Consider the following 25,939-nt stretch of genomic DNA (forward strand, 5'->3'; position numbering starts at 1 on the left):
ATCAATAATGGCATTTAGTCAGCTCCTGATAACAGATAACTAATTGAGTAGACTGACACAAGTAGGACAGTTGGGCTTATCATCTGCCCTGTTGCCTTGTTACATAAATCCTACTGTTATTTCATCACCAACTACTGTAGATTTTTTTTTCTGATCATTTCCTGTGAACAGCTGGTGCATCTTTGTCCCAAGCATTGTTTCTCTTCTCCAGAAAAATGGTTTAGAGAGGCTGCTCTTCCTCTGCATAGCTTTCCTTCCTGATTGGAATCTTTTGTTCTTTAATTAGCAAATCTTATATTTGTGCTTTTCCACTCATTTAACAACATTTTGATGGTGTGTCCACTTTGGATCAGTTGAACCCAACTGAGTTGAACCTAACTGATCCAAAGTGCTTGCTTAATCCCAAGACACGACTTCACTCTGATAACATTTTTGTCTGAATGCTTTATTTTCAGTTGGTGAATGTTTTGGTGACATATTTATTTACTAGAATGTTGTTACAATACATGACAACTTGTGTTTTTAAATGTTTAAAAATCCCCAGAACGTCTGAGAACATCACATGCTAATTAGTGTTGCTTATGCAGATTACAGGATAGTAGTTAATGCAGACACATTTGCAGTATAAGAAAAACTAACTAGAACAAAAGTCAGTTTAAATGCTTAGCAAAGCCCCGTTAGGTACAGTATGCAAAAAGATGATTTTTAAACCTTAAGTTTGAAGAACCCTAATTTAATGTAGGGGTGGGGTTTGATTATCGATTTATCCATTAAAATCGATTCTAGCTTGGATAACCTGATATCGATTCATTAAAATCCTGAATCGATTTTTAAATATAATTTATTTTGCCCGCAGGTTAAACCTCACAAAATTTCAACGACCACCAAACAGCTAAAACAGTAAATGAGAGCAGGAACACGGATTCTGCACAAAGACGTAAACACAAAGCGCGGACCCGCCGACGCATCAGAATCAGTGAGATGTCGCCTTTCTCACCCGATGGCACGGACAGCTCACTGATTCTGATCCGTCGGCGGGTCCGCACTTTGTGATTACGTCCTTTTTGCGCTGATTCAAAAGCTGCAGGTTTAATCTCTCTCCAAACAATATTGACTAAACCAGCAGCAAAAGAAGATCCAAACTATGCTTCACATTTCGCTTCACGTAAACATCGTCATGAATTCACTCTGACTTCCACCATGATAAAATCACACTTCATGCAGAGCTCTCTCTCTCTCTCTCTCTCTGTACTTCAAGAACAGTTTCCCGTCTAAAAATCTGTTTTCTGCATTATTCGCTTGCTTATTACGCACAAGTCTACCGTTGTTTACAGCGCTGTCGGCCGCTGTTTTTTCCTTTTACTTACTTCCGAAAAGAAAGTCTCATTTCTGCTGTTCAACAGGCTTCTGAACAAATTTAAACTTTTTAAAATTATGCAAAATTGCAAAACGCTCAGCCGTGTCTCTAAAACCTCTGTAACTTTGCTCTGCTTCACTTCAGCAGCATCAGGTAATGTTCATATGTTGATTAATGGTTTTCTTTCGTTTTTGATCTACTGCAGAATATTTTTAAGATCATCTGCTATAAAATCCCAGGCCAGGAAAATCTCCTTAATGTTTTTATCCTCAGTTACTTTGACACAAAGGCATCTGCTGTGATGCTCACACCTTTGATAAAGTCTCACACGTGTCAGCTGTCTTTTTATAGACAAAAAATATGGAAATGTACTGATCCATGATCAGAATTATAATATTTCTGACTGTCTGTTTCAAAATTTCCCCGATTCGAATCAAATCGAATCGAATGAAATCGTGGATTGAATCGATTCGGGACCTTGTGAATCGGAATTGAATCAATTCTAGAGATCGGTGACGATACCCAGCCCTAATTTAATGAATCTGAGCGCTTTTTGATTGTATAATTTGAATCTTTAAGTTAAAGAGTGCAGAGAAGAAAACACACAAGAGTGAGAAAACAAAGCTTTATCTTGCGCTTCTTGATCTTTTTTTTTTAACACTTTTTTTTTTGCAGCATTAAACCTTCCAACTTGCTTTCCCTGAGTTGCCCTCCTTTCATGGGAGAACATTGTGAGTTAATGATAGCGTGAACAAATTGTGCTGTGACTGTGGCCAGACTACAGACATTAATTGGTGCATTATGTGAGAATGAACCTCCTAATGAAGCACTAGTTTGACCGTACGCTCCTGAGGCCATTCCTTCTGAGGAAGGCTTTGTCATGCCATGTGCTAAATGGCTACAAATCCCAGCTCTCCTTTGAAGACTAATATGCAATGCAGGAACTAAAAACTAATTACAGTGCATTGCTGTCTTTACTGTAGTACTATCTGAACGACCTATGCATATTTACTTTGTATTATTACAGGAAGTAGCATATTGTAGTTTAGTCACAACGCTGTCAACAGCATAATTACAATTTTGTGTTGGTAATAGTAAACTTGTGACCATAAAAATGCAATGTGAGAGCAGCTAGTGCAAGTGAGGCAATGATATTGCATATGTGTCTCCCTCTGTGAATGCTCCACTGTGAGGATGTGCGAGAGAGAAAGAGTGCACTCATGGGAAAGCGGTGTATCACTGCTGGCATTTTGTTTGGTGCATAATGTGCTAAGATTCAACTTCCCTTGTTTTGCCAGCAAATTTATGCAGATGAGGTGGATCTGAACTTTTCTTCTGAGATTTGCATAATCTTCCTCACATACCTCAGGGTTCCACTGTTGAAGTAGTAAAGTGATGAAATGACCATCAGTCACTTAAAATGCTTTTCCAGACTCATCTCTCTCTCTGACCACTTTTAAGGTCATTGTCACTGCCACTGGCATTTGTCTGGACAGCTAAAGAACTGGATTCACCAGAGGTTTAGTTATTTAAACTTTGCTAAGGCTGCAAACTTATATGTGACATCCTGGATTTGTTTATAAGGAGAAAGTTCTTTCAAATCAAGTTTATGCACTGCCAACTTTTCATGTCATTTTAGGCCATGATTGGGATTACTGTACTTTAGACATGATGCAAGGTTTCAAGTTCAAGTTCTCAACAGGCTGTGATGAAAGAGCTATTGCTGCATGAGTTTTGGAAAAAAAAACTCCCAATACTCCCACTAGTGGTTAACGTTCATTTAAGCTTAACTTTATTTATTTGTTTGATTGAAATGAAGACAGCTGGGCACTTGGGCATGTCATACCAGGCTCTAATCACAACACTGACAATTTCTTCATGCAAGGCTGCACAGTCAACAAGCAGAAATGTTATATATTCATATTCTTAACTTTAATATTGACAGGTGTTTCTAGCCACCCACCAAGTGTGAGTCCAGAAACTATTTTCTCTGCACCAGCTCCCAGGCAAATGTTATGCTTATCATAACAGCTGCCAGACTGAATCAAATCTGTACAGTTAGAGACCATGAAATCAAAACAATAAGCTGCTACGTTAAAGTAACTAAAAGGTTTATTCATAGTTGTTTATGCGCTTAATATACTTATAATGGGTTTAATACACCAATATATGTAAACCATGCGGATTACATGTTAGTGTTTTTTCTGCCATCATTTTAAAGTCATAACAATAAGAGATTAAAAGGTCTGAGGCTCTTATGAGGCATTTGACATTGACTGAATACAGAAAGGTGATGTCTCTTGAATTCAACAGCAATCTGAAAATAGTGTTGCTGGTTACAGAAAGCCCAGCGTGGTCGAACCTAATTTGCTTAATTAAGGACATGTCCCAAATGTAAAGTTCTAGCACCATTTAATAATTACCACATTCATCTTTCAGATTTCACTGAATTAAATGTGAACAAACACGACCGCAACTGAGAATACTGATAGCGTCTCCTGACATCCATGTTGCATTTAATGAGTCACTAGGTTGTATTTGGTGGAAAACACGGACTTTCTTTACAGTCCCAAACCTTGGAATGCCCGGGGTGTGTGATCTTCTTACCCCAGGCTGTCTGTCTGCAGAAGTGTGAAGAAAAAAAATACAAATACTTTGTTACTCTACTTTGGTAGAATTTTCAGGTATCTGTACTTCACTTGAGTATTTGTTTTTTGACAACTTTTTATTGCTACTCTTCACATTTTTTGCACAAACATCCAATATTTGTAATTTCTATTCCTTACATTTTCAAAACAGGCTTGTTTACGTCACTGTAAATCTTAAAAAATCAACCAGATTTGGATTTAAATGGATGGAACAAGAACACGTAAAAGACACTCCAATATCCTCCATCACCAGTGCTTTTTATTTAGTGCAGGATAAGCAGGTCAGCTCACCACACTGTTGTGAATTTACAGTAAAGCACTGTGTTGGACTGGCCAACGGTGGCTGTGGTGCTCATGGTCATTTAAGTTATATCAATTGATGAATTTGAATTTCAGCTGATGGTTCTAAAATTCATTAAACCTTTATACCAACTCTATATTTTCTGGTGTAAAAACAGTATAAACAGTGAACTGTCAGTGGACTGAATAGAAATCTGCTAAGATAGCTGTGAAACATCTGCTTACAGCTTGTTGAATTCAGTTGTGTAAAATCAAGCAAGAGCAGTAAACCTCAGAGCCACAGCAGCACATGTGAGCTGACGCCAGCCTGGACACAAAGAAAAACGACTCGAGTTTACGATAGAAGTTATCTTGAACTTTAATTCTTTTCCAAACGCCGACCCACTGCAGCTGATTTTACGGTTCCCCACCATTCCCCACCCCACCATCCCACTTTAACCCCTGAGTATCCCGTGAATATTTGCTTTTTTGCATGACTCCTACATCTGTACTCACGTTGGGGCTTTTGAATATTTCTCTTTGTAGCTCATCATATATAAATATATCTTTATTTTGTCACAGATTTGCACATTATCTATCACAGTTCCTAAACTTTTGACCAGTACTTTACTTTATTCATACATTCACACATTCATACACCAGACTGTTTCTTATACATACAGTGTTAACACGCCACAACAAGTGTCACTTTGTCTGTGACCTTTATGACGTTGGCCAATAGGATCACATTATAGATAAGAATAGATCAGACATTTCTTTTTTTGTGACCTGCGGAGACCTTTTTTTTAACATATAATGGTCAAAACAATCTCACAATGAAAGACAGCAAGTCATGATTTTCCAGGGACCATTGTGCAATAAGTAGACTCTCTCTCTGTAGTCACTTCAGAAATGTATGACTGTAACCTTAAATGTTCCTGTCATTATATTTAGCAGTATATTCTAGTCAGTTGCCTGTAATTCCACATCATGCTAAAATGCTCGAGCATGTAATCACTTTTTCATGTATTTATAATTTCAGGGAGTTCAGCCACTGGAAGGTGAACAGCCTGGCTACGGAGAAGAGAGATTTCCTCAAATCTCCATTGCCCTTAGCACCAGAGTTCCTACGCAACCTGCGGTTACTGGGCCGACGACCAACCCTGCAGCAAATCAATGAAAACCTCATCAAGAAGTACGGGACCCACTTCTTGGTTACTGCCACCCTGGGAGGTAAGGGAGGACTGCAGGTGACACACTCTCCTTTATTCTCGGGTTAGGAAGTGTCGGGACACGCCAGAAATAGAGAAACCGTTCGTTTTAGGTCTCGGAGGATGTTGCCCGTGTTAGTGTAGCTCCAGGAGTCTAGCTGTCCTTTTATACCAAGAAAGAGTCTCACGTATTAAGTAGAAATAGCAACAATGCTTACATCTTGCACTTGCAGCACTCAACAATGCTTGTCTCCCTCAGAGGTAATTTTCCACTCATCGTTCCCTCTGATGAACATTAGAGCCTCGCAGAGCAGAAGAGGGATTAAAATGATCTATTTCATACCCCCGTGTGTCTTCATTGGATTTCTTTTTTGCCTCAATCTCCAAGGAGAGAAGTAACTCACAAAACAGATCGGCAGCAGCATCGATCGTGTGAGGGTCACAAAAACAAGAGTGAGACCTGTGTAGTGTTCAAGATGACAACCTAATGATATTGATAAACACCTAATCTCAGTCATCAACTAGTATAGTGCAGATATACAAGTACATTTGCAAGGAGTGATCGTGAGTCTAGGCATATCTAAGGACCCGGTCAGGATTTACAGTCCTAGATTACTCAGATCATTCAGCCACATAAAATATGGTATGAATGTATGAAATTGCAGATTTTACGATGATATAATTAGTCTAAAACTTAACATCTAGTGCATCATACTTGAAAAACCAACATAAATTGCACAATACATTTTTTCAGCAATAAATTGAAAAAAAAAAACAAACACAAAAAAACTTCAAATGTGCAAATTAATAATTAATTTCATTACTTTTGAAAAAAATTGTCAGAAGGTTCAGTTTCAATTATTTCACGGTTCAGGCTTGAAATGTTTAATACCAAAATTACCCAAACACAGTTCACATAGCAGACAAATCCGGTTCTCTCACAGGAACAGTCTCCTAACAGCCGCTCTGATATTCACATCTGCAGACGCCTAACTTTAATGCCACTTATCACTGAATGTATGCACTGGAGCAGTTTCAGAGATGGAGCCGGGATGAATGCAGTGTCACACTGATAGTGTCTATGTGTAATTAACAGCCTTGACTAAATGGGCAGATCCATTCTGCATACTGATTACTGTAGCAGAGTGAAAACGCATGAAATATCTGTTTTTTGTTCTCTTTTCTTCTGCTGTGGTTACATCTAAGTGTATTTTGTTAAACAGTTGAGTGAAAGTGAAAGAGTGAAAAACTGATTCATTCCCCCCCCAAAAAAGCCACTCAGCCTCAGAAAGGTAACTTTTACATTAATAAAATGAATTGCATTACACTTTGAGAACAAAAGTACTTTTTAGCTGTTATAGTTGTGACATTGCACTTTGCAATAGAAACTCAAATGAAAAGGTGGTGGTAAATATAAACACCCTGCGCTTCCCAAATAACTGAACACCCATGAATTTGAGATCAGAGTTAGTCTCTCTGTGTTTCTCTGAATGGCTTTAAAGCCTCTTGGCGCTCATCCATAAATAATGGTGTGTTTTGTTGAAGACCAAGAAAGTGTGGCTTTTCTAAGCAAATCTTATGCTTAGCAAGACACTTTTGGAGTGGCGGCTTTGCTAAAGATCACACTTAAGCTCCCATTCAGATTCAATTTAGGGAGGTTGGGACTAAAGTGTTCCCTGTAGTGTCCGGTAATTGAACTTATCACTCTGAAAGTTTTAGAGAAATTACAGTAAGAGCTGTCTGCAATTTATTTGGACATTACACGGGCAAATAAAAAGGTGTTTGGTGCATTTACAGTAAGAGAATCCTGCCTCATGTGATTTGTTAAAAAGTTTCCCACATCAGTAGCTGCTGTCATTGCTGAGAAATTCTTGCTCACGCTTTATATTACTTACATGTTTTAGCTTGCACGAGATAAATGCCACGTTTGCCTTTCATATTTTCAAACTATTGGTGTCTGGGGAAGGAATACAACCTCCTCTCTTGCCTGTGTCCAATTTTAGTGGCAATGGTTCTGTTGCTGCCAATCCAAATGATACAGTACCTGCACCTCAGCAGACAAACCACAAAACCGCAGCGAGACGCTGAAGGCCTTTCCAAAGAAATGTCAAACTCAAAGATTGTCACTCCAGTTTTTCCAAATATAACGTACGCGCTCTTCTTCATTTGGCTTTTTATCCACGTTAAAGAGGATTCAGAAAGAAACAAATGATTTTCTCAATGAAAACTGTTCATCACAGAGTGCTCTGTAAAATAATTATCATCGATCCACAGGAGAAGAGTCTCTGACCATTTTCCTGGACAAGCAGAAGCTGAATAAGAAGTCCGAAGGCAACAGCAACAGCTCAGTAGTGTCTTTGGAGCTGCTCCATCAGCTGGCCGCTTCCTACTTCACAGATCGAGAGAGCACCCTGAGGCGACTGCACCACCTCCAGATTGCCACCTCTGCTATTAAGGTACTGTTCACATTCACACAGCAAATGCACCTGGAGCACATGCTCAGATGTATAGTCTTTGATTTACTAAGAAATTAGTTTTCAGTATAAACCATGTATATGCAAATGTGTGTTTCTGAGTGTTTGCAATTCTCTAGATTCAAAAAGAGTTACGGAAAAAAAAGACACACAAATTAACACTCCTATAAAACTGTCCCTTTAAAATGCATTGCTCCATGCTCCACCTAAAATAAATGGCTCTAACAAGCAATCTTTTTTTAAAGCATATTTTCAGGGTGCGTCGTTGCTCAAAAGCTGGCAAGAGATGAAAGCAAGTGCACAACATTTTTCAAATGTAGCAAGCTGGTTTAAAAGGACAGTGCATGTGCTATAATCCACAGAGGCACCAGAGCATGGCAAATGTCAAGTTTCTCCAAAGTCCCGATGTGAAAAGCAGCACATTCTCACGGGCTTCAGTGTGGGTGCATGCATCTGGATCACACAAGGGTTAAAAACACAATTATCATAATTTCTTTTCAAATAAAGCTGTTTGATTTTAGCAACGAAGTGGCTGCAACTGTCAAACTTGAAGCGATTTCAACACACTCTTACAGCCAAGTTCATTTTATTTACCTGCACACTCAACACTTGATGTGATGAGTCGTCATTTAGCCAAAATCCACCTCTGGGCTTGTGCAAGCTCTTTAATTGCGACGAGGCTCAGTTTTGTTGAAAACACACTCAAAAACACAGTCAAATAAATCCTATTATCTCCTCTCTGCCTGGTTTTACCTTCCCAAATCCCCTCCCTTCCAGACTGGAAGCAAAGCTTAACCGAGCAATGCATTTTTCACATCAGAACAAATCTGTTGGCTTTCACTTGATGACAGCAGGTGTGTGGGTGGGTGGACCATGCCTTCATGCTTTAACTTAAATATGAAATCTGATTGAAATGAGTAATTGCAAAGTGTCAGCCTTGTGCGTACCTTGTGCGAGGTGGCTCCTTTCCAAGCACAGTCGCCGAAAACATGGCATGCAGAGGTGAGATTGGCTCTCAGACCTTTTTTTGGCTGCCAACAGTCTCTTTAAAACAGACCCTGAAGTACTTGATTGCTCTCCCAAAAAGCCTTGAATGGTTGTGCACAAGAACCGGGCAACACAAAGGACTCCTGGACTTATTGGAAATAGCTTTTACTGGGAGAGAGAAAAGTTTGATTAGTATGAGGGCATGAAATGGAATTTTAATGAATGAGACAAGTTTGTTTAGCTTAAGGCAATCTCAGTGAAAGCAGCATCAAAACAAACTTCCCTACAATGCAGGCTTGGTCAAAAAAGAAAAAAAAAGATAACCTCTGCGTGCCTACAGCTTTTATGTTTATTGACACGGTTTATCCCAGCAAACCGTCGCTTTAGAACGTGAGCAAAATCAAAACAAAGGAATTTTCTTGCTTACTTAAGTATGCAAAGTATGAGCGCTGCATCTCACCACTGCAGAAAAGGCTGCTAAGCTTGAATTAATTATGAACTGAAATCTTTGCTCAGCGTGATCCGTTTGTGCTGGGGGAGGCTAATGAGTGACTGGCGCACTGAAACAATCCGTCAGCTTCTGCAAAGAAGTCCACAATGGCAGATAAATAAATTAGTAGCGACCATTTAGATCTGTTTTCCACATCAGTTAGTCTGTCTTCAGTCCATCCAGTGATATTCTGTGAAGAACGCGTCCAGAACCCAACTGCTTCTCATGCATATTGAACTGCATCCCTGCAGTCACGTATCAGTCATGTATACAGCCAGCTTAGTGTATTTGGTCTGATTCAACAAAATCATTAATGCAATATTTGGAGTTTCAGAAGAATAGATATGTAGTCAAATATTTGCCGAGCGGTATTATTAAAGTAAAAACAAAGTTTGAGCTCTATCTCTGAAATCAGGTCCTTAGTTACCATGTTGTCTCTTGATGCTTGCTCAATCATCCAGGTAAATAAATCTCCAGAAGTTGATTCTGTTCATCTGGACGTAGCGTAGCATAATTAAATTTAAGGAACTGACCTCCCAGCCCATTGTTTCTTCACTGGCTGGTTTCAGTCATTATGCAAATGTACTGTTTATAAGATCTGGGGAAACCTGCAGTCAGCTGAGACTGAAGAAGTCACTTGGATGAGTGACGAAACGTTTCTCCCACAAAACGCTACGTCCAGATGAACAGAATCAACTTTTGGAGATGTTGCCTCTTGGCTCTGCTTTTGTAAAGGAGAGTGTGAATGCTCTAATCCAAGTGTTAACGACCAAGTGGACATCAGCTAAAAATATAGTGGTTTAATTTGAGTGATGTAAGTAGGTCATAGTGGTGGCATCTCTGTGGCTGGAAAATAAGTCAACATGGGAGTGCCAAAACTGCAGTTTTTCTAATGGCAACTTGAAGCTGACTTTAGAGATGACTCCCATCAGCATCAACTCTTTGGATGGGCTTCAGGGGTCCAGGCCCACCCAGTAAAGTCTCACTAAAGTAAGTTACACTAATTCACACAATTTGCCCACATCGATTCAATTAAATATATATTTATTGAATTCATTATTATTTGATCAACAGTAGTTCTGCAGCAGTCGTAATGACGAGCATGACAAAGGATGACAGTGAGTGGATGGGCCTGTGCAGGTCAAACTCTGGGAAGTACCTGTCATATCTCTTTGAAACTAAAAAGAGGTTGTTTTAAAGTACGACCCTACTTGTAATTGCAAAACACAAAAACTGCCTCAGCCGCCTGAGATTTTGGAATATTTTGAAATAAATAGCAAAGGGACTTGAGCTGAATGTCCCCTTGTCAAAGCTGGTTGCCCGTCCAGTTCATATGGTTTGTTGTCAATCATGACTCCCATGAAGAATTGTTGAAGTCTTGTAAAAAAAAAAAAAAAAGCTAAATTATTAGCTAAATTGTCCCTTCATAGCAATTATACAGAGTTGAACTTATTTCTTAACTTTTTTGTCAAGGTTCAAAGTTAATATTGTGACTGTTATTATTGAAAGATGTACTAAAACAGGCAATTATGTGATAAATAACATGGTTTCCTAATATGGTCACTTCTGGCTCAAGTAGAACAATGGGGCAGTCGGTAAAATGCTAATGTTGAGGGTTTCAAATGTGAAACCAGAGACCAGTATGTGATGTAATGGTGGCTATACTGTATCTGTCTGTTGGGAGTGTGTAAGCACTCAGTTTGAAAGTACAGCCCACTATACCCAGTTTGGTGTATGCAGTATGAGTAATATTCTGTGAGCTGAGTTAAGTTTAGTTGTACATAATTCCACAAAGGGAAAGCTTCAAAAAATGTTATTCTTAAGAACTTTTGATCATAACTCATTAAACAGCTATTAGATTAGTGTTCCTGGGCGTGTGAGGTAATAGACACAGAAAGTCAAGAAGTGTTAGCTTGAGTAACACCCACTGTCAGCTGCAGTGGGCACACCACTGACTCTTCAGACTCTTTCAAAAAGTACAAAGCCCCCCCCACGGCCAACCTCAGAGAGTTCAGCTTTTTTTGTGAGAGGGAAAGCACTGGGATGGGGTAACATTAAAATTGGAAGAGCTAGATGCAACAGCTCAACATAAGAGGAGACCAGTGTGGCCCTGAAGGTATACCAGTGAAGAAACAAACCAAGCTCAAAAGACTCCAGCTGACAGGAAAACTCGAATAAAACTACATTTGAAATGCTGCTGATCTCATGTGGAAAAATATGGAAATGTAAATTTTACTATCCGACAAGCCCATATAAAAACTGTATAATGTAACTGTTTTTAATTAACAGGCTAAAATGTTCAACTTGAATGCCTTTCTCTAAACGTCCACGATGTAATTACTTTCTTGAAGTTACACATAAAAATAAGCCTCATTTAGCACTAACTTTGCTGTAGTTCTGCACCTGAAAATATCTCCATATATCCCTGGAATATCTTTATGACTTCTGAATGAAGGAATTCTTCAAATGAAGTCTCGCTTTCACTGTAGGTCAACTTGGAAATGCCCAACCTGGTTCCATTCACTCAAAGATTTTCACCCTGGGGTGAAATTGTATTGTTAATTGCTCGACAAATCTGTCATCTCATTAATCTGTTCATTTTCTGCTACGTATTTGGAATCTGCGCAAACCAGCAGCTTCCCAGTCCCATTTCCAGTCCTCATGACCCCAGGGTCCTCCCAGCTTAACATGTTTAGGAAATCTGAATAGAGCAGTGTGCAGGTAACATTATCATAAAGCCTCAAATGCCACAACTTTCTTTCAATCCATCCATCTCATCTGCCATCCACAGTCAAAAATATGAATCCTTGCACTTCCATTTAGAATCACTAGGATCACTTCTGCAGTGGGATACCACTACATCAGAAATTTCCAGAAATATATTACCTGCTGAGCCAGAATTACTTTGGAACAGAAATGTCTGACACAGTCGTTTCTGTGTCAAGAGGCTAATGAGGCTAAATTACACCACAGTCAGCTAAGAACCACCAAGACAACCTATGAAACTGCAGTTAGCAAGCAGTCATGAGCATCTCTAAACTCCTTTTATCGGCTAACCTACTCTCCAGGTTTCAGCCAAATAAAATAAACCCGGCTTATTGGGCAGTAAAAGTGTGTTAAACCTCTTAAAGTTTAGCCGTTACAGCTGCTTCTTTCTTTTCCTTTAGACTGATACTAGCGGGAAAAGCAGCAAGAAAATAGATTTTTTTTTTCTATTGCAGGGTACCAGTGTAACAAAACCCAAAATAGAGACTGAAGTGCCAACTTGAATATATAGCAAGGATGTTGTTGCTGCGTGGATTTGTGCTCTGCATGAAACAAGAATCAAGATTATTGCATCCTAACACGACCTGACAGTAAGCTGAGTCATTGTCAAGGTATCAGCCAGTTTGTCAAAAGTTTATTGCTTGAATTATTAAACATTTGATGTGATTAACTCAAAAGAGATCAGAATAGTAAGGAATAAGCAAGATAGCACATTTTGACACACTGAAAATTTTAAATTAAAAATTAAATTAATTATTGGCTAGCCGTACCCTGATAGATGCACAACAACACCCCTGTAAGCAGTTCTGAAAAGGCAAGCTCATGTGGCATGTAAATGAAATGCTACTTTCAGTCTGATATAGTCGTGTTGCTGTGAAAAGGAATGAGTAATAACTGATGGCAGCCTGTCATTTATTTAAGAAATATCACTGTGTTAGTGTTATGTAACCGTTTACCTTCACTCAGTCAAACTCCAGGGATGGAAACATGAATTTAGTGAACAAGGGAGTGAGTCAGCTTCTGAATGATAACCCACCCAGCAGTAGGAAGACCAGGTAGCCATGGTAATGCCAGATCTAAAGCTAAAGCTTCAAACAGTTTGGAAATGATAGCCACAGTCACAGAGAAGAGTTAATCTGTTTTGCTTGTTTCATGTAAACTGTGTGGGAACACAGAAATAGTGCCTTTTCCGCTGGAGTCGGAAAACACAGAAGATTCACCGATCAAAAGCACACATAACAAGTGAGGCTGAAAGTTTGCTAAAGAAAAACAGGTTACAGTGCCTTTAGAGTTTGTTGGCTAAAACTTAGCTCACATTTTCATCAAAAGACTGAAAACTAAACAGGCTGTCAAAACAAAAACAGATATAGAGTGTTGTGCATATAGATAAAAAAAAAATCTGAAGTAGGTGTTCATCTTCATGAAAATTCAGAAATTAACTTTGCATTCAAGTGAAAATCATCTAAAAAAGTATAAACACACATACCAACTAGTTTACCTGCTGATAAGGGACTAGAGCAGCTTTTCTTCTAGACTGACAGGCAACTTCAAACAGCCAGTGTTTTTGCACACCTGCCTGCACACACACGCATGTGCAAACACAACAAACACAGTCTCCCACTTTGAGAAGAGCATCCTTTACGTATGTGCTAAATGAGGCTCTCTGAATGGCATTCGGGCCACCTGCCGAGCCATGTTCTGCCACATCCACTCATCACCCAAAAGGGAACAACACTGAGTGGGATGTACTTGACCTGTGCACATACAGGCCCTTGGGTTCTTTGTCTCTGCAGCTGAGAGTAGGCGGCAGGAGCCACATGCATTGCCTCTATCTGTAGCAGTAAAGGAGAAGAAACTCACATGTTCAGTTTAAGCTACACTTCAAATAAACAAACAAATAAATAAATAAATCCTCTGTAGTGTATGTGTGAAATCTGCTGTTTGGAAAGGTAGAGAAACTGTCTCTGTTGACGCAAGTGAAGGCATGGTATTTTTACCACACTGTCAGCAAGAGCCAATATCGGCAGGGGAAGTGCACAGTGAAACCCCAGTCCTAAATAAAAGCTCATCACAACGCATTACGCAAGAAGGAACACGCCAACGCTTTTAATACACTGACAGAGATCTGAAAATGATGTAAAGCACAAACACCACACCTCTACAATGACTTTAAACTCCAATAATTCTTGGAGGTGTACAAACTAGATTTGCTGATGCCATATAAAAGGAAAAATGACTTCCAAAGTAGTGAGTCTTCTAGCTCATATGTGATGGAACAAGCCAGTTTCACAATGATAAAAACATGTCCCAAATGAGGTAAAAAATGAACAAGGCACTGTTGTATATTTAGGAATTATTCTAGATACTTTTAATAACTAATAATGACTAATCAGGGCTGTTAAAACATCCAGAGATCAAGCAGTACTAATGTTCTTCTATCCAAGTGTTCTTAGGTTTTCATTGCATTCATTACTTTGAGGTAACTTCAAATAAGATTAAGATGCAGGGCACGTCTGCAAGGTAGGGGCACGAATGGTATCAATGCAAAACCTGCATAAATATATATTTCACTCCGAACAAATGTGCACTTAATAAGAAAGCTGAAAAGTATTTGATGTAAAATAAAACCTGTTTTATCAATAAAGAGGTTAAAGGTACACAAGAGTATAAACAGCAGTTTGTTAGATCATCAGCCATAATAAGCTGAGTGAAACAAACAGCAATGCATTACTTGATCTCACACAATCCATACAAAACTTTCTAGGATCATAGGAAAACACACACTACTCTGCTATGTTTGAACAATGCATGTTATTGAGTAAACACAAAAGACAAAGTGGTCTAGTTTGAATGATCCACTCACTGAAGGGCTCTTGGGAGTTTGAAACAAAAGCAGAGGCAGGGTGGCAGCTCTCAGGTGGGTTATTATTGAAGTTCCTCACAGGAGTTACAAAAAAGCCTGGTGTGTATTCACTGCAACACAGCTGAGAGCTCTGATGCATTTATCATTTCAACAGACAGAGAACACAATTTATGTAGACCTTAAGGAAATAAATCATGATAATAAAAATCACTGTAGATAATTTGAAAAAAGATGTATGAAATTGTTACATTATAGTGATAATTGTGCAGTTGGTTTTGAGTATTAAACCGTCACTCTCCATGGGCTTGAAAAGTGGCTAAAACCTTTAGTTTTCTTCATGAAGAATAATGATCAAACTTAATGCTTCTTACACAATCTGTAGTACATGTTTGAATTTGTTTGTTGCTACAACAAAACAAACCGAGCTGTATTGATCTCACAGTTCATTCTGCATTCAAACATGGCATGAAAAATGAAAAACTTTCAAGTTCTTGCACTAAATAGTGTTGATATCAATACAACATATGCACTTTAAAGTTTGGGAGATTTAAAAATACAATAATCTACTTCTGCTTTCAGCAGGTTTTCATATTTTGAACAGATACAGTTCAGTCAGTGCTGCCTTCTTTTACTAACAGTAGCTTGCTGGCATGAGACGTGTTTAATGTACACCTGTAAATGGTAGCTATAGAAAATACCTTGCACTGCAATCCTTTAAAACTGATCAAGAGTTGACACATTGAGATATTAAAAAAATGTGAAACAGACGGTTTCAGTTTCACAAAATATAAAAGACAAAAATATAATAACTAAAAAACTGTTAAACTGGGTCCACAGTGGAACAATTTGGCAGTATTTTCTTGCCTAAGAATGTGACCTCTTGACTGTGCTACAGCTGGAAATTCCAAATTATGAACTAAATTATTTAGAAATACCTGCTCTAACTTCTCCTCTTAAGCTAAACTGGTCCATCTTTAGTCTCGTTTTTTATATTTATTATATGAATTTTTCCTCAGTGTGGTTCTGTGAGTCATGCTGTGTTTGCTGTCTCCACTTCCTTTGTTGAGATTGAGGGTCACAAAGAACCCCACTAAGCAGCGTGTATTCCTTTATATTCCTGCTGGGTGTAGTAAAGTGTTTTATTGGGATAACACAAATGATGGATTTTTTTTAGTGTACATAAGAGAGAAAATTATAGTAGGTGAAGTACAAGAGAAAGACCCGTTAATAATTAGCAAGGTCCAAAAATAAAGGACGGTCCAAAAAGAAAAACCCCAGGGATCCACTTTGAAACTAGAACGAGTTAACAAAGAACTCACCCAGCAGGTGGAAGTACACAGACTGGCAGCTCGATAAAGGCGATGCAGGACTACAGTATGTATATACAGAGAATGGAACTTAACAAAGATGAGTCAGTGTGGGACAAAAAAATCACACAGGAAGAAGAATGATGTCATCAGAAAGAAAGAGGAAGTGAAAACAAAGAGACTAACACAAAAAACGGAAATGCCATCCATCTGTCCATCCATCCATCCGTCCATGCATCCATCCGTCCATCCGTCCATGCATCCATCCGTCCGTCCATCCATCCGTCCATGCATCCATCCGTCCGTCCATCCATCCGTCCATGCATCCATCCGTCCATGCATCCATCCGTCCGTCCGTCCGTCCATGCATCCATCCGTCCATCCGTCCATGCATGCATCTGTCCGTCCATCCATCCGTCCATGCATCCATCCATCTGTCCATCCGTCCATGCATGCATCCATCCGTCCATGCATCCATCCGTCCATGCATCCATCCATCCATCCGTCCATGCATCCATCCGTCCGTCCATCCATCCGTCCATCCGTCCATGCATCCATCCGTCCATCTGTCCATCCGTCCATCCGTCCATGCATGCATCCATCCGTCCATCCATCCGTCCATGCATCCATCCGTCCATGCATCCATCCATCCATCCATCCATCCGTCCGTCCATCCATCCGTCCATGCATCCATGCATCCATCCGTCCGTCCATCCATCCGTCCATGCATCCATCCATCCATGCATCCATCCGTCCGTCCATCCATCCGTCCATGCATCCATCCATCCGTCCATCCACTTTCTTAACCACTTATCCAAATCCAGTTCAGAATCATTTGTTGGCTAAAACATTCAGAGGATAACCTCGAAAATACAACAAATAAAAGGAAAAACATGCACTGTTTGGTTAGTAGTATATTTCTCTTACTCCAGCCAAATATCTGCAAAATAGTTATCCTACCCTGATCATTTTTGTACCTTTTCATAACCACTGTGCACATTCTGCAGGCTTTTCATTTTAACTGCATGCAATTTATAAAAAAATACAAACTGCTTTGGTTTTGTGGAATCATAACATTTATCCGACTTCACAGACTTTGAGTGCACCCTATGAGGTAGAGTTTAATGTGAACAAAGAAAAACCCAAGGGATTATGTTACACAGCCAATTCCAAAACATGAATGAGATGCAACAGGTTTCTTTTGGTTTCTTTTTAAGGCAGGGATTATCAGTGGTACGTGTGGCTGAAACAACATCCCCAAACAGCCCCGTCCTCCTTCACTAATCTTTCCTTGTTGCTAGCCTTTATCTGTAGCTTATCTTTGACTTCATCTCAGCAGTGTCTGGTTTTTTTAGTTGGTTATTTGAGTGATGTTTGAGATGTGTATCTCCTGTAGCGCCTTCAAGGGTAACTTCTATTTCTTTTGATATTAGATCCAATCTTAATGCAAGGCAGAGTGTGGAGATGTAAGGCGCAGGGCTGTGTTAAGGACAGCAAATTTGCACAGGCTACCTTATTTGCCAAATGGCCTGCTTTAGCTGCAGAATGGTTTTGCCAGAGGACATGTCCATATTGTTACGTTCTATTTTGAACAACTGCTTGGGAAAATGAACTGTGTGCGATATCTGCAAAATAATGTTTGCTTAATTTTTTACAGTATTTTCTTTTCTTTCTTGTGTCTTATCCCTTTTGTTCCATCTGTCACGCTTATGTGACTTTTTTCTGTTTATACTCATTGCTCTGTGTGCACCTTTTCTCTTCACCCTCTGTTCATGTCACAAGAACAATATTGTCAACATATCATAATTTCCATTACACCTCTTTCAAAACCACTAATATTCAGCTTCAATTTATATATTTTTAAAAACTAAATTGTACTATTACAATTTAGTTTTTTTGCATCTTGTAAGGAAGAAATTTTCAGTTCAGTTCTGTGATTGTTGCACTGGTACTCCAGCGCAGCTAGCCAGCTTTGTATTGTATGATCACTTGTCATCATCACTTGCAATCAACAAGTCCCTATAATATTTTTGTTCAGTGATGATGTTGTATATTCATACCAAAAGAAGGGGATTTTGTTTTGTTTTTTTTATAGTGTGCTGGAATTTTCGACAATAGCCAAGAAATAGCCACTAGCTTATCTTTGATTGACCACTACATGAGTGTAATTAGGTTACATAAAGGCTTACGTGAAGGAGATTAATCCATAGTTTTTAAGATGTAACTATACTTTTACTGCTAAGGAGATGCTGGATCTAGAAATGACCAGTTAGAACTTCTATCTGAGCATCTGACTTCGATGCACAATACCTGTACTTTGATGCTGCTAGCATTTTAAAGAAACATTTGAATCAATTACAATACACACTGAAGAGTATTTCTTTATCTACATGTTATATAAGCGATTTTTAAAAAATGATGTTTGCATCAGTAATAGTTGTCTTTATTGTCTCGACAGAGTGTGAGGTTGTGCGAAGTGGTGCATAAAGATAATATAAAAAAGGAAGAGCGTGATTCTTGATTCTTAATTTCTTGTAGTGTAGCAAAAGTATCTTATGTTGGAAGGTGATGTCAGCATTTGGTTTATGAATGGCCATTTTACAGCCTCAGAATAAGACGGGTGGAGAGGGTGGAGCACTACCAGTGCCTTGTATTTAAACAGCTCCAAGGTTTACTTAAAATTACAGTTCTTGCATGTTATCTCTTGTGTGTTTTGCTGCTGTAACAGATGCAGCATTATCATTGGTCACACTTAAACATTACAGCTGTCTAAAGCCTGCTGCCTTGAATCTTAAGGGAAATGTGTTTCACAGTTATTCTAAAGCCAAGATAAATTATATGTATTTATTTATTTTAACTTGTGAATAGAAATATGTTTTTAAACCCTAATAATAAGAGAGACTACATGGTAAATATTCTTAAATACATACCACAAAGTATCTAAAATTAATAATGAAGTAGAATTACAGAAAAATTGTTAAATTTGTGGGGTTTGGGCAAAGCAATCATGTCTGTGACGCTGTGATAAAAACATAGGCTCAAACAAATCAGCAGATTATATGAACATTTTAAGTAAGATGCATTTGTAATAATTCAATGGAACAACAAATATCATGATTTCTGCTAATAGGAATAATTATAGTCATAAAAGTAATAAACATCTTAGTGTAATATTTAAGAAATTTGCAGATTTTGATGATTTAAGAACACTAACGTGTAAAAGTGGTCATTACCATGCTTATTGCCTCTACTAAAAACAGCTGCTTAACAGCCTACCTTTCAATATTTGATTTTGTGAGTCCTTCACAAGTATCTGCGTCTGTTAACTTTTTACTTTTCTTCACATATTTTCCACCATTCTTTGAAGAAAGCCCTCACGTTGCACACAGCTGTGTCTGCAGGTGTATGAGTGAAGCCAAAGATGGTGACAGTTTCTCTGCTGTCAGAGGGCTCTGCCACATCCAGTATTCTGCCTGCCTTCACACACTTCACCTGCTACAGCTGTGTACATGACTGCCAGAAAGAGAAACAAACAGCTACCTCATCCACTAAATAGTGGATGAGGTAGCTGTTGAAGTAAACAGAGCTATCCCTCCTCTATTTCCTAGGTAACCGAAACAAGGACAGGCCCTCTCGGCTGCAGTAACTACGACAGCTTGGATTCAGTTAGCTCGGTGTTGGTGCACAGCCCGGAAAATAAGATCCACCTAAAGGGTAAGGCTCACAACACACACACACACACACACACACACACATACATATTTCCCCATATACTGTGTTTTAAATTCATGGAAACACAGCCTCTGCCCTGGAGGATCCACTTATGGGATAAGTTTTTTCTTCTTTTTGTACGCACACACTTGAACTCACACATTTCTGCCACCTCCATCCACCACCATGCCAAGCCTTTCGCCTCCAGTGTTGTAGTAGTTGGCCAGGATGACCCTTTACTTTACGCTGCAGTAGTTTATATGTCTGTTTCTGCCTCAGTGGTGTTCAGGCTCACAGAGAATCTGTTATCTTACCAAGGCTGTAGATGGAGCATGTCTGGCCACACTGACTTCAGCCTAACCTTTCCTTACCTGGAGCACTCAGTGCACAAGTAAAGCTGAAGCGTTAATGTGTAAAGTAAAACACTGTTTGCTTATATTTATCACCAAATTATTAGTGAATATCATGACACTCATCCCTCTGTACTGGGAGTGTTTCCTTGTCGATCCTCATGCTAAAAATTAAGGGGGGTCATCAGCTGATGCAGCTCATCTGAGGGTTCTTAGGCTCTAAGATGATGAGGATATAATGTTGCACTCTTTTTGGCTCCATCCCGCATCATGAACTTTCTCTGTTCGTGTTTTGTAAGTTTATGTTTATTAAAATATCTTTTATTTAAGCTAAGGTCTTGTCCGAACATATGAAATGTGTAGATACAGTAAATTACTATATGGTGATTAATAAAAAGTCACATTTATGCTGGTGTGTTTTTTTCCAGTAAACTGTCCTATTTAGAGCTTTACGTGATTAAAATAACCTGTCATGGATGTGTTGTTTAAGCTTTAATGCCTTAAGGTTTCCCCCCTTCATTTTATTCGTTTTTTGTTCCTACCTTGCTTGTTGTCATCATCTTGCTGACTTATACTTACTTTTTTGAGTACTCTTACTTTTTAGGTTTTGAATGAACTGTTCTACACACCAGTTTGACTAAGTAATTCTTAACATCTCATCCACTTAAATCAGTTTGGGGGCTGAACTAAGCATAGGTCTAGAGCTACATCAACTGTTGGGTGTAAATACAGTTTTAAGGTCAGTACATCAGGGTATTTACACTGCTTCTCTTAGCATTTAGTGTTTTATCCAGATGCTAAAATGCTAAAAGCATCTATTGGACACCACTACCACTTTTCATGTACAATTTTAAACAGTTTTGGTATTTTTATAACTGTAGGCATCCTGTGAAGGGTTTTAAATGTGTAATGATTGTGATCACACTTTAGTTAATGTCTGATAACCATGGTTTTTAGTTTGTGGTCAAACATCACTGTGACTAAGTACCACCTACACGTTACAGCTACAGAAGCTGCTCAGCTCTGGAAAGCAACTGTTTTTGTGTTGATATTAACGCCAGAGGAGGTTTAAAATCTGCAGGTTGTGAGTCAGCAGAGCATTTTATGCACTGTGTGCCTCTGCAGTGACCCTGCTCTGTAACTTTACATGGTCTGTGCTGTGGTTCCTAAACACTTCTACTTTGCAGTAATAGCATTTACAGTTGAACATGGACTATGGAATTACATGAACTGACTTGTTGCAGTGATTGTATTTTATTACGCTCAAATTCAGTGAGCGCTTTCACAGACTGCATGGCTAGGCACGCGACTTTATACACCTGTAGCAATGCGACTGAAAACACCAGAGTTCAAAGCATGAGGGGTGTTGGCCAATACTTCTGGCCTCTTCTTTTCAGTCTTCTTTTTGTCTATATAGTGTATGTTTCACTTGGACTTGAGGAAAAAGGAGAATTAGGTCACTCAACTCCAAAAACTATTTTTTTCTTGTGTGAATTCTTGTGCTATTATTTCAATGCCTAAAAGGTAATGAAATTTCATATCCAAAAGCTCAAAGTTCATCTTATGGGTGTCATAATAATGTTCAACAAAAACACTTTCCTAGACATTATTCAACACCAAACATTTGGAACAGTGAAGGACACTGTAGTCACATTTCACATCTAGTCTTCACTATAGGGCTGGGCGATATGGCCTAAAATCCATATCGCGATATAATTTGAAGCACGTGCGGTAACGATATATATCGCGATATATTCTTTTCTTCTGTATAACGTATTTTCCACTATAAGGCACACTTAAAATCCTTTAATTTTCTCAAAAATCGAGTGTGCGCCTTATGTATGAATTCTGGTTGTGCTTACTGACCTCGAACCGATTTTGGCTGCAGAAATCTGTTAAAAATGTTTTAGTACAACTTTGGTAAGCCGCACTGCTTGATGGATTGTCAGAGCATTACGGCTGCCGTAGTGAGGAGCTTCGCGGAGTAATCTGGGTCCAAAACTCCGTCCGTTTCAGGTCCCAAAGTCAAACGAACACTGAGAGTTAAAAACGTTCTAAATTCTTTCATCTTTAATAAAATCATCAGCGTTGCTGCTTTACCGGGTGTAACAATTAAGTTTAACATCCAGGCATCCATGAAAACAGAATTTATTAAATTTAACGGAGTTACAAGTTAACAGGAATTCATTAGTTATTAATATACTGCAACAACATGGGAATAGAGCAGCTGCGAGAGAATTCAACACTAATGAATCAATGTTACGGAAGTGGAGGAAGCGCAGTTTTTGGCTTTCCCCATATTTCAAAAGTGCTTCATCTCTTTGCTGTGACTGACGCCCGCCATAATTTGCAGATGATAATGGTTGTAGCCGCTGCGATGCTTTCGACCAAAACAGGCGCAGCTTGATGACATCATCATCATGCGCTATCGCGATAGAGCGATATAGTCAAAATCTCTATCGTTGGCCAAATTTATATCGTTTCTATCGTATATCGTTTATATCGCCCACCCCTACTTCACTACATATATTTTTTGTGTCTAAACACACAGGGCTGTTGATTTCAACTTGAGTGATTGTTAAAAAAATACAACAGTAAGGTAGTAAGCAACTCCAGTTTTCTAGTTTTCTGCCAGAGATAACAGGATCAATATCTCATTCCTTTAATTATGAAAATGGAGTTAAGACAGCTGTTTACCATGAGAAAACAGTCTATTCAGGAAGTCAGACATGTTCACTTGCAGTGTGATAACCTGGCCTTTGTAAATGTTTTGGTGCATGTGCTGGAGGCTGACAGATTTGGATATAATGATGTAGGATTCGTTTGCATGATTGTGTCTGATTTTTTAATAATCCAACTTCAGATGACTCTTTAAGTGCAATTTTTGACTATGTTAAAACACTGATGGAAAATGTTGCTGTTCAAATAAACGATGCGGGGCTGTACATGTGTCATCTCAGGTAGTGACCCCTTACTGTGTGTGGACTTCTTCATGGCATCTGCAAGGTTCATTAGTCCCATGTAGGGATGGGTACCGGTATCCGGTGCCATGATGGCACCGGTTCTGACATAAACGTAGTAACCAGACCGAAAAGCAGCGCACATTTCGGTGCTTTATTTCGGTGCTTTTTTTTCCTGAGCTGTGATACACTTTAGATTCTAGCCAATCATTTTACGTTTCCGAGGATAGTAGGCGGGTCCAGGTACGTACGTTCTTTTAGAGCAGAGCTACAGATTAAAAATGCCCAAGGCAAAGCGGTCAAAAGTCTGGCTGTACTTCACAGCAAAATATGCAAACTCAGCAGCCTGCAACAAGTGCTTTAAGGTGATACTGTGCAAAGGAGGTAACACCTCGAATCTGATGAAACACCTGGCGACGCATAGCGTTTTTTTTAAAAGCCGAGAAATGCGCCGTATTTGATAGCTTGCTGCGAGACCTCACACCGAGCACATCTACTGCGGGTGTGGTGCCTGTTATCGGAGTTAGCAACATCCCCCAAAAACCCGAAGAGGAGAGTCCTGGCCCCTAGCCCTGCCAGTGTAGCAGAAATGATGACGGATGATGATGACAGCAGCAGCCGTTCTTCTCTGCGTGAGTAGCTTAATGTTGTTCGTGTGTAATTTATGTTGAGTAGGCTAACCACGTTATTACATTGATGCATGTAAGGTGAACTAGCAAACATCATCATAGCTACATGCGGCTGTCTTGTTTGATGGCAGATACTCCCTTCACCCTGGCCAAAAAGGCTAAAATGACCAAAGAAAAAGTGGAAAACAGCTAAACATGAGAGGTTTTTGGACAAAGTTTGTGTTTTTTCCATTGTTTAAGCACTGCTTCCAGCCAAGAGTGATACCATATATGCCCCATAGCTGCAGAAAAGGCTAACATTGTTATCTTTTTACAAAAAAACAGCTGAACATGAGAGGTTTTTGGACCAATTTTGTGTTCTCCATTCTTTAAGCACCGGTTTGAGCACCGTTTAAGCACCGGCACCGTTTCAAAAGTAACGGTTTGGCACCGGTATCGGATAAAACCTAAACGATACCCATCCCTAGTCCCATGACACATAACTTCCATTACATCCAAGCTTAGGTTTAGAAAAAAAAAAAACTAAAACACTATTACACTTTCTGCATTTTAAATTGCACAATACGACAAATTATACATGAAGAATAATATGGGCAGAGACTCCGTGCATGTGCCTTCATACGTTGGAGGTTGCATCAACAATCACGTGACCTTTAGATTCCGATCGCCTTACTGCAGTGCAGTTTACTGAAATAACTTTAGTCAGCACGTACAGGTCTGGAACAAATGTGAGGTTCGAAAAGATTGTCAAAAATGCAGCGTTACAACATTTAGTGAACATGAATACATGACAAAAAGATTCTGCACTCTGATACTGCCATTTACATAGGCTGTCTATATGACATAGGTTCTAGATACAGTACAGTACACGTGACAATATATGACAATAAGTGAATTCCTTTCTTGCCTCCACTGCTACAAGGCTCAATTAGCAACACTTATTTTGTGTGTGGAATGCAAATTGGTGCAGCATCGGTTTGCAGAGCAGAGTTTGTACAATTTAAACTAGCTTGAAAGTTAGAATTGTACTGCCTTTATTCCTTTATTCTTCAACACAGCTTCAATTTTCTTAGGCAAGCTTTCTTTTAATTTCTTTAAGTAGCTCTACAGGCTTCTTGACAGCCATTTCAAAATTCATCCTTGGATGCTGGCTTCATTTGATCTGTTTTCTGTAAATGATCATGATCCCACAGTGCTCCAAGATTGTTAAGGTCATAATGAAAAATAAAGCCAGATGGAATTGCATGGTGGATCACAATCTGGTGGTAGTTTTCTGCTAATTTCACTGATCCCCGACACCATGGGCTGAAATGCAGCTCCAATCCATGACAGAGCCTCCATCGTGTTTCACAGTAGACTGCAGACACTCACTATTGGTCCTTTCACCTAAAACACTCCCTACATATTGATGGACAACAATTTAAACTAAAACTATCAAATTTGGATTCAATATTTCATAAACCCTGTTGCCACTAATTTTGAGTCTGTGCCTTACAAAAGATTAACAAATGAAAGTGAAAGGTCAGCAGAACCTTGAGACTCAAACACGTCTCAAGCTGTCTTCAAAACAGAAAAAAGGAAACAAATAAAAGACAATGTGATGCACAAAATATTAATATTTATTCCAAGATTTGCATTATATGCAAATAATTACAGATATGTAAGAAAGACTAGGTTCTGCGTTTTTAAGAGGGTTCAAGAGATAAAGAGACACAAAGAGATATTACAGATAGACATATTAATATTACAGATACTGAGGCTTCTTCATTTAATGGAAAACATGAATAAGGTTCTCACAAAGCTGTAGTGAATATTTCATAAACTAGTGTAAATACCAAGTGTGCATCATATTAATCTGCCAACACAGGAAAACGTCTTTACTGGGATTTGGAATTCCTCGGTCAGCT

The 25,939-nt window shown here is 39.0% G+C and overlaps 1 protein-coding gene across 2 annotated transcripts in view; it reads left to right on the plus strand.

The window, feature by feature from the left end:
- Window positions 1-25,939, plus strand: part of brinp2 (bone morphogenetic protein/retinoic acid inducible neural-specific 2) — a 272,841-nt gene that overhangs the window by 141,290 nt on the left and 105,612 nt on the right. For both annotated transcript variants that reach the window (XM_084912383.1, XM_084912382.1), the window contains 3 exons: window positions 5,327-5,517; window positions 7,770-7,951; window positions 19,991-20,096. In XM_084912383.1, coding sequence (XP_084768509.1) covers window positions 5,327-5,517; window positions 7,770-7,951; window positions 19,991-20,096 — 479 coding nt within the window. The remainder of the gene's footprint in view (window positions 1-5,326; window positions 5,518-7,769; window positions 7,952-19,990; window positions 20,097-25,939) is intronic.

This window comes from Perissodus microlepis, chromosome 18, assembly GCF_051167445.1.
Source record: "Perissodus microlepis isolate ML-2025 ecotype Zambia chromosome 18, ASM5116744v1, whole genome shotgun sequence".
NCBI classification, from domain to species: domain Eukaryota; kingdom Metazoa; phylum Chordata; class Actinopteri; order Cichliformes; family Cichlidae; genus Perissodus; species Perissodus microlepis.